Here is a 10,347-nt window from a genome sequence, read left to right as displayed (position 1 = left end):
GACTTCTCTTTTATTTTCTCTTATTGATCATAGTATAGTGCAAGTCGATTTACATGTACGACTTTATATTTTCCATTGGGAATTTTTCTAATTCTATAAACTACATTTTTTAGCCTGTTTTCAATTTCATAAGGACCCTCCCAATCGCATTGAAGTTTTGGAAATTTTCTTTTGACTCTATGGGGGAAATAGAGCCAAACTAATTCTTTTTCTTTAAAAGTTAACATAATCGTTTTTAAATCAAAATTTGATGTAGCTTTATTTAATTTGATTTCAAATTTATTTCTTGTAATATCGTGAATAGAATTCATTTTCTTTCTCAATTGACTCATAAAGTCAGACAGTGTCTCAGACTCCCCCGAACTCTTCAGGTCTATCGGAGAACCTGGAAGAAGATCGAAAGGAATCCTGAGTTCACGTCCCATCATGAGCATTGCAGGAGAAAATTCTGTAGTTTCATGTTTGGAAGAGCGATAAGCTAATAGGAAAAGTGGTAACCATTTATCCCAATCTTTTTGATTTTTCGAGGCCAATTTTGAGAGGTATTGAAGAATCGTCCTATTCAATCTTTTAACCAAGCCGTTTGATCGAGGATGCAAAGGAGTAGTTCGAGTTTTCGTTTTCCTAAATATTTCATCAATTCTTTAAAAATTAAAGATTCAAATTCTCTACCTTGATCTTTATGAATTTCCAAAGGAAGACCATGACGACAAATTACATGACAAACTAATGCTCCAACGATTGTAGATGTTTGATGAGTCGGAAGAGGAGTTGCTTTTGGCCACCTAGTGAAATAATCTGTGACAACTAAAATAAAACGATTTCCTGAAGAAGATTTGGTGATTGGACCGAGGATGTCAATTGCGATTCTTTCAAATGGTGACCCTACGTTATAAATCTGATATTCTGCTTTATTTTTACGATGAGGACCTTTTTTCGAGAAACAAACTTTACAATTTTCACACCATAACTTCACGTCCTGTTTACAAGTTGCCCAATAGAATCTTCGACGAACTTTGTTAAGGGTCTTATTGGTTCCAAAATGTCCACCAGATGAAGAATTATGTGCTTCATGAAGAACGCCGTTAACTTTATTTTTTGGAATAATAATTTGCTTAACTATTCTCAAGAGATTAGGAGATTCCCACTTTTTATAAAGTATATCGTTTCTTAATTCTAAAGAATCCCAATAGAGTAGATAAACTTTAAAGGTTGACTTAAAATGAGAAACGGACTGCTAATCCGGTATAAGATTTCTTTTTTAAATCAATGATAACTTTTAACAATTCATCTTCGATCTGGAGTTTTACCCCAATTAATAGAATTTGAAATTTCCAAATTTATTTGTTGGATATAAAGACAATCTTCTGAGATTTTTTAATTTAATTTTTGACATTTTATACAATCACAAGGACGGCGAAACAATGCATCAGCGTTTTGATGACTTTTACCAGGGCGATGGATAATCTCAAAATCATATTAAAATAAAACCTCTAACCAGCGAGCCATTTAACCTCCAGAGTTTTTAGAAAATCACAACCATTTTAATGCAGCATGATTTGATCTAATGATGAATTTTCCTTCTATTAAATAATGACGAAAATGTTCATTTGATTTTACAGCAGCTAATAATTCTTTCCTAGTTACACAATAATTTCTTTCCGCCTTATTTAATGTTTAGTTATAATAAGCTACTACTTTTTCAACTTCTTGCTCCTTACCATCAAGTGTCTTAATTCGACGAACTTGAGACAAAACAGCGCCTAATTGGAAATAAGAAGCGTCAGTATCCAGAATGAAAGGAAGATTCGGATCTGAAGGTGTTAGAATAGGGGTAGTACTTAAAGCTTTCTTTAAGTTTTCGAAGGCCTGATGAGCTTTGTTATCCCAAATAAATTGTATTTTCTCCTCAGTTAATTTATGAAGATCCTTTGTAATTAGGGAAAAATTTTTCATAAATCTTCTATAGTATGAACAGAGTCTTCAGTAACCTCGAAGATCTGTTTTATTTTTTGGAATAGGCCAATTGGTAATTGATTCAACTTTCTTTGGATCGCATTCGATTTTATCTCTGGAATTTACATGACCTAAAAATGGAACCTTGTATTGGTAGTAAACACATTTTTTTGTATTAATCTTTAGGCCTGCTTGAAGAAGTCTGTCAAATATAATTTCTAAATGTTTGAGGTGCTCTGAAAAAGTTTTACTACGAACGATGATGTCATCAATATAAACTTCACAAATTTTTCCTATTAATCCTTCTAAAACAATATTCATTAACTCAATGAAAGTAGCTGGGGCATTAAATATTCTGAACGGAAGAACTAAAAATTCCCAAAGTTGACCACCTATGCAAAATGCTGCCTTTTTCCTGCCCTTCTCATTCATGCGGATCTACCAGTATCTGCTTTTGAAATCAACGACTCAAATCCAAACCCTACCTACTATAATAAAATCGATAATTTCCAATTGATGAGTAATTGGAGTAGCCGTTTTTTTAGTAACTGAATTCAATTGTCGAAAATCTATGCAAAATCTAAGAGTTGCATCCTTTTTCTTTCTAAAATCACGTAATTTTTCCAAATAGTTTCAAAATATTATCTCAAAGTAATATTAGATAAGTACTACCGACAATAACGTAGTAGATATAAGAGTAGTAAATGTGAATAATACGATGGATCGGTTGATATATTTTAATTTTAATTTAAAAAGATACAATAAATTGCAAAAGAAGTATATAACGTAAATCGTTTTTATTTTCGCGACGGAGACCGAAAAAACTCGGACTCCGTATGTGGTCACCCATGTGCAATAAAAATTATAAATAATAATAATAAATGTAACTCAAGGGGCCCGCCATGAATAACTCGGTTGATAATAACTCTGGTCAAAACAACTCGATCATTACAACTCTGGCAAAAACAACTCCGTTAAAAAACAACTCCGGTCAAAACAACTCAGTACAAAAAGAACTTTAGTGATCATATTGATATGGAATTTGATCAATAATTTATTATTTTTAATCTGTAATTGCCGTAAGTCGATAAGTGAGTTTTATATTGTGTACGTAGTTGCAGGCTTTATGGCGCTGCTATATTATTGTTGAATACGATACATTTCCCATGTGTTCATTATATTTCTGCTTTGTTTATTGCTGTGCTAGTGAAATTTAAAATTTGAAATTTTTAAAAATTTTTTAATATTTCCACATACTAGTGTTGAAGGATGCTACTTTCATTTTGCTCAGTGCATTTGGAGAAACATTCAGTCATGTGGATTGCAACAAGAATATGCAAAGATGTCAATTATGAATTAAATCTAAAAATGCTTTATGCAATCGCATTTGTTCCTGATAACGACGTCGTATTTGCGTATGAAGAGCTATTAAAAACGCCGTTGTATGTTCAGCATAAAGATGAAATTATTCCGTTACTCGACTACTATGAAGCTACTTGGATTTGCATTAAACTTCGTCGTCGTGGTCGTCATGGGCCATGTTTAAATATTGATATTTGGAACCATTATGAAAGTGTATTATCTGATTTATATAAATCAAAAATCACGTTGAGAGCTGGAATAAAAACTTCAATGCTAGCGCTGCTGCTTCTCATCTAAATATATGGGATTTCATAAAATTATTGCGCGACGATCAGTCTAGAGCTGATGTTAAATTAGAACAAATATATCGAGGTGATGAAAGACCTGCAAAGAAAGCCAAAGTTGAAAATCGTCAGGAAAGATTGAAAGTAGCAGTCAGTAACTATGATCGAGACGATGTTATCAACTATTTGCGCGGAGTTGCTCACAATTTATAATATATATATATAATATGTATATTTATTGCGTGTATATTTAATATATATATACTATACAATATAAAGTAAATATATACGTGCTATACAATGTAAAGTAAATAATAATAACCACGTAATTATATTCGTATTAAGTCAATTAAATGTAATCACTGAAGTTATTATGTTATGTGATTTAAAAATATATTATTCTTTACCGTACAAATTTGTTATTCTTTATTATATAACGCCATCTATATCGTTAATTTTTGTGTGTTGCTTAAATCGAGTTGTAATGATCGGAGTTGTTTTTGTATAAAGTTGTTTTGAGACGAGTTGTTTTTGAACCGAGTTGTTTTAACTGGAGTTGTTTTGTCCGGAGTTGTCATTGTTCGAATCGTTTTGTCTGAGTTATTTTGCCCTAAAGCCGTAACTCAAAATAATAAATAATTATGAACTAAATAAAATTGTTCCTGAACCAGCTCCTCAGGCTGGGTTAGTGCACGAGGGCGCCAGCCCGTTTTACCAAAATGGATAAAAATAATAACAATTCAGAGGAGAGATCACGGGACAAAATCTCGAGCGAGAATATATGCACCAAGCGGAATGACAACCAAATAAATGTAATGAATAAAATAATAAGGAAAAAATATTACTAAGATATATTCAGGAAATAAAAAAATAAATATTGGCTATCACTAGCTTCCTTTCACTAAAATATTTAATTAAAATATATTTGTAACCGCAACAAATTATTACAATACCAAATATTTTTTATTATTATCAATTCTTCATAATAAATTTTTGTTAAATAACAATATGCTCAATTTAGCCAAATGATAATGATAAAAATCAATTTAAATTATAATATTCAATTATCCACTGGGGAATTCGAATTACAAATTAGAAATTTTTACTCTTTGAACGCAATACAAAATTTATACAAATAAAATATCAATCTTTTCTTTATGTTATATTATTTACTCTAGGCAGAGGTAGACCCAGGAATTCAAAATACGTTTGGCAATACTGGGTTGCATACCATGAAATTACAAAATAAATTTTACCCAGAGAAATAATATTTTAAATACTTAAATATAATTCTAAAATAATACGTTAAATACTAGTGTAAGACAAGAAGCCACACATGTTTTCCTTGTCTCATCCTCTGAGGAATTTATTCGACGCGTCTACATACATATGCACCAAGCTCTGGGATGTGCATCAAACAAATTCAACTTATTATTACAAAATAACTCAAGTTCAATTATTAATCAATATTCTATCGCGATCAACTCTATGAAGGGTCCAGCGATAGCCGATGCAACAAATGACAACGCAAATGACTTAACGGAGTTGAAAATAAATTACTTCTGAAACTTTTAAATTATAAGCAATAGTATATACGTGGATTAGTACTTTCAATTTAATATAACGAAATATTGATAAACCAAATTACCTTTCTTTAGTATTCGATTACTTTATAACGGCAGCTGGACCAGAATAATCTTATAAAAATTTACAGACAACAACACGTCTTAACTTTACAAAATCCCGGTCCTCTCTGACTATTTCCGCGTCGGTTTTCCTAGGGATGGGTATCACTCACGTGTTATCCCCTCTAATGACCTTGGACCCAAAATTATCAATTGAAATAAAATATTTAGATTTTCTACACAACCTGTGTTATATCATCATAAGAAATTAAATAATACTTCCCATCAATGATTATAAACAAAAATTATTATCTTCTTTAACAATAAAATAATAATTAATTCAGTGCAACACGTGGCTAGAGAAAAATATTGATTCTTATCCCCACTATATCGACTTACTCTCCTTTCGGTCGATATTTTTATGTCTGCTCTACACACACGTATGCTACTGACTGATATGAAAATATTGATTAAGTACATAATATTCAAAATAATTATCAAAACGGAAATATAAATATAATAAACAATAATATCAGCAAATCCATAATTAAATCATAATTGAATAATGAATCAAAATAATATAAATATTTGAATAATAATAAATTATTACAAATGAATGCGCTTTATACTAGCTAGGAGGTTTTGTTAAATTTACGGTAAGGTGGGAAAGGGCGCGTAGCGATTCACGTTTGAATCGCTAGGTGACAAGTACTTAACTCATAGATCTCTAAGATCTCAAAAACATTAGTATAAATACATTTTCAAGCTCGAAAATGCTGTTGTATGCCTTTGTTTTCGAAAAATAACGTGGTTTACCATTTATTCTCAGCATCATTAGAGTAGGTGGACTATTGGAGAATGCTCCAAATCAAGACCAAAGTAAGCATCCTGCTATTCTACCACGGAATGCGGCACTCACCAAACTCATTATCTCTGATGCTCATCAGCGTACCATGCATAGTGGTACTCAATTTACTCTTGCATTCATCAGACAGTAGTACTGGATCATTGGCAGTAGACAACCAGTACGCTCAGTTATACTTAAATGTATGAAATGCGCAAGACATCGTGCTGATAGAGCTCAACAACTTATAGGTCAGCTACCGGTATGAAGAGTCACTCTATCTTCTACATTCACACACCCTGGAGTTGACTATGCTGGTCCAATTTCACTCCAAAATTGGGGACGCAGAGGTGCAAAAACATATAAAGGCTCGATTTGTGTTCTTGTTTGTCATTCTACGTTAGCAGTACATCTAGAGGTAGTCAGCGTCTACAGCTCTAGTGAGTTCATCGCAGCACTCCGCAGATTCATTAGCCGACGAGGCATCTGCACAGCGATTGTGGAGCGACGTTCAAAAGCGCTGAAAATGATCTCAACCGTCTATTCACTCAAGGAACTCAAGAGTCAAGAGAAATACTGGATCACATCACTGTGAACAGTATTGCTTGGCATTTCAATCCACCAGCAGCTCCACACATGACTGGAAAGTGAGAAGCTGCTGTCAAATCACTTAAAGATCACCTAACTAGAACAGTGGGAGAATCTTCATTAACGTTCGAAGAATTAATGACTCTTCTTACGCAGATTAAAGCTATCTTTAACTCAAGACCGTTAGAGCCTATAACTGAAGATCCAGATGACATTGATGCACTCACTTCAGGTTACTTTTTAGTTGGACGAGCATTTAACATGATTCCTGAACCTTCACTCGTCGATACAAACAGTTCTCGGTTGTCTAGATGGCAATTTCTACAACAACGTGTTCAACAGTTCCGGAATCATTGATCAATAATCTATCTGTAAAGACAGCTGGCAATCACCAAGTGGCAACGTCCAACTCATCAAATTAAAGTTAAGTCACTTGTACTGCTAACAGACAAAAGGTTTTCACCAACCAGATGGCCTCTCGCTCGCATCATCGCACTCCACTCTGGCAAAAATGGGTTGACCAGGGTTACTACACTCAAAACAGTGAACTTGACCAATAACGAAGCTCGCACTCTTGCGAGTTGAACCAGAACCTCAAGAAGATGACAACAAATAACTCACCTGGTTTACTGGCATGCTCGACGGAACATCACGTTCTCAAGAACTCATCAATCATCAACTCTGTTACTGATGGCGGGCAGAATGTTGCGTAATTGAACTATATTTAAATTCAAATATAGTTGCACTTCTAGCAGATATAGGCAGCACCTATTGGGGCCTAGTCTATTAATTTAAACTCGAACATACGCAGTGCGGCGCATGCGCATCTACTCTTTCCTGCCTCGTGTCAAGAAGACGGCCACCATTATCTTTCGCTACATTCATTCAAGTGATAACACGTATTATATAAAATCGTATCATTTTGCGCTCATCTCGAGTAAATAATTAAAAAGAAAAGGTTACTTGATTTAACTAAGCATCGAGGTTCAGAATTATATAATGATTTATATAATTCAGCCAGTAGAACTCAAGAAAATAATTCTTTAAAAACTCACGGAATTCAAGTGATCAACGACCACGTTCCTGAAGAGGTTACTTCGACGAAAACCATTACAGGTGCTTTATTATTTACTAATTAATTACCTCAAGTACTTATAAAATTAAAAGACTCGATATTATAATTATTTAATTATCATTATGCTCCATATTTCAATTAAGCAAACAGTTTTTAATTTATTACGATTTCATTCAATACAATTAAATTAAGTGACCAATAATATTATAACTCAATGAACTCAAATGTTTATGCATTTTGTGCTATAAAAAAATAATCATCAAGTGTTCAATTATTAACGTTGCGCGGTAACTTCTGAATTTATGTTACTTATTATCATGATATTTTTGCAATCAGCTCAGTGTTCATCTAAACTCAATTTAACAGCAGGCAATGACCAGCTATCGTGTGATAACACTCACGAATTTTATTGGCACAGTTTCAATTTAACTTTAACTTTACTAAATGACCGCGTATAGAAATTCGGCTAGAAATGCGGTCAATCAAAACGTTCTTCAAATAAATAATTCATAAATTAATCACTACGGCTATTAATATCGGACAAACAAATTCAAAGATATAAAATAAATTAAATAAAGCTGAACACTTGACTCAATGACTAGATGTGATTAGACATCGTTAGGCTGGCTCAAGTAAGTTATAATGAGCTCTGGTTGTAGAGTAGGAACCTTGCTAGGCGTCATCAGTCCACTACCCTACTGGTCCACTCTGGGTGGTAGCCAGGGCTGAAGTCTTCGAGCAACTGTTTGCTAGCCCTTCTAAAGGAAAATTTTGAGGGTGGGAAACTACCCCACTATTGTCTCAGTAGAATTTGATCTAGAGGGCTCTCTGACATAGCCCCGAGTGACTGATGAGTGTTAACTAACGTAAAGTTATTCAAATAGATGGCCGTAGGTCAACTAGACTTTTGCGCCCGATTTTCAAGTCGAAACGCACTGTTACAATATACTAACTAAATCTTGAGAGAAATTAGCGTAGTGGTTTAGATTAATATCACACAAGAATAATTAGCAAAGTGGTTTGAGACACGACGTTGTAAGTAGCAAAGCACGTTGTTGAATTATAATGATGAAAGCGTTGATGCATCGTCGTGGACGCTTAGTATTGACGTGACAGCCTTGCTGCATAAGATGTATTTTCCCATTGGCTTAAAAGCGCACAAATAGGAAGTAGTTGATAACGAAGTCTCTCATTGGTTGGCCAATATAAAACGAATTGTCTGATTGGCTGGTTTGTAGCGAGTTCTCATAGCGTCTTGACACGGCCATGAGCTAGAATTTGTGTCTCGGGCCCAGATAGCAAGTGATCCGGCACTATTCTGACCTTGAAGTCAGTAGTGTATTCGGCAGCTCCCGGACTTGGCGGAAATGCAGGAAGCTCATTTAAATTGATTAAGCACGTGACTGAACATTTTCCCCAGCGCTGGCGACGGTGTCGGCTGGATTGTCATCTGAAAAGTGAAACTGGTAGCATGCACAGCTTAGTGATTGGTCGAACAAGTTCCGTGGTAGCGGTCTTGAGTGTGACTTCTCGAGTCAGGCCATCTCTGCCTGGATGTAATGCAAGTACTTGTGCAAGCGGCCATTACAACAGGAATTTTTCATCAGTCAACAAGACTAATGAACCCACTTTGATGTCATTTTGGGGATTATGCTGCTTAGATATTGATTGATACCTTTGTAGATATTCCGATGACCATCTACTCCAAAATCTCTGGAACTTTTGTTGCGATTGTTGCCAGCGTGACAATGTAGCTGAATTGTTATCTAGTAGTAAGGGTCCAGGTACAGCGATTAGCAGTTCACCGATGAGGAAATTTCCAGGAGTTAGAGTTAAATCTGCAGGATCTTCTGATAGTGGTTTAACCGATCTTGAATTCAACACAGCCTCAATCTGTGCTAAGACTGTAGCGAGTTGGTCGTAAGTCGATAGCGATTCACCAATAATTCGTATAAGATGAAACTTGATTGACTTTACAACTGCTTTCCACTTGCCACCAAAGTGGGGAGTGCTTGGTGGGTTGAACTTCCAGTCTGTGTCATCTGTAGCGAGTAAATACTGAAGTTCTTTAAGCTGTCACGATTCTGCTGCGAATTCTTTTTTTAGCGTGGCGTCTGCTCTTACAAAATTTGTACCACAGTCCGAGTATAGGGTACTGCAGGTGCCGCTTCGACTAATAAATCTTCGAAATGTGGCGTCAAAAGCATCAGTAAAGTAATCGGTGACAATTTCAATGTGTATAGCGGACGTAGCGAGACATACAAAAACAGTGATCCATCCTTTATAGGTTTTGGCACCTCGACCTTGAAAAGTCTTGAGTGTTACTGGCCCAGCGTAATCTATTCCGGTGTGTAGGAATGTTTTAGATGGTCGTACACAAGCAGATGGCAATTGTCCCATTAATTATTGCGCACGAACACCTCTATGTCTCGTGCACACGACGCAGCGAAGAACGTGTGATCTGACTGGAACGCGACCACCTCCTATCCAGACAGATCTTCGTAAGTAAGCGAGAGTCAATTGAGTTTCCTCGTGGAATGTTCTCTGATGCGAATGATCTATCAATAGCGTACTTAAGCGTGATGATCTTGGTAATGTGGCTCGATTTTTCTG

General features: G+C 35.0%; 1 protein-coding gene across 1 annotated transcript; it reads right to left on the bottom strand.

Moving 5' to 3' along the window:
• Window positions 1–9,318: 9,318 nt before the first annotated feature.
• On the bottom strand, window positions 9,319–10,134 carry LOC128668554 (uncharacterized). Its single transcript, XM_053741715.1, has 2 exons — window positions 9,870–10,134; window positions 9,319–9,776 (listed from the first exon to the last, which is right to left on the bottom strand). The coding sequence occupies exons 1-2, from the start codon at window positions 10,132–10,134 to the stop codon at window positions 9,319–9,321; spliced, it is 723 nt and encodes a 240-aa protein (XP_053597690.1).
• Between the last annotated feature and the right edge of the window lie 213 nt (window positions 10,135–10,347).

The sequence above is a fragment of the Microplitis demolitor genome, chromosome 9, assembly GCF_026212275.2.
Source record: "Microplitis demolitor isolate Queensland-Clemson2020A chromosome 9, iyMicDemo2.1a, whole genome shotgun sequence".
Lineage (NCBI taxonomy): Eukaryota > Metazoa > Arthropoda > Insecta > Hymenoptera > Braconidae > Microplitis > Microplitis demolitor.
This window is presented reverse-complemented; position numbering and strand designations above follow the sequence as displayed.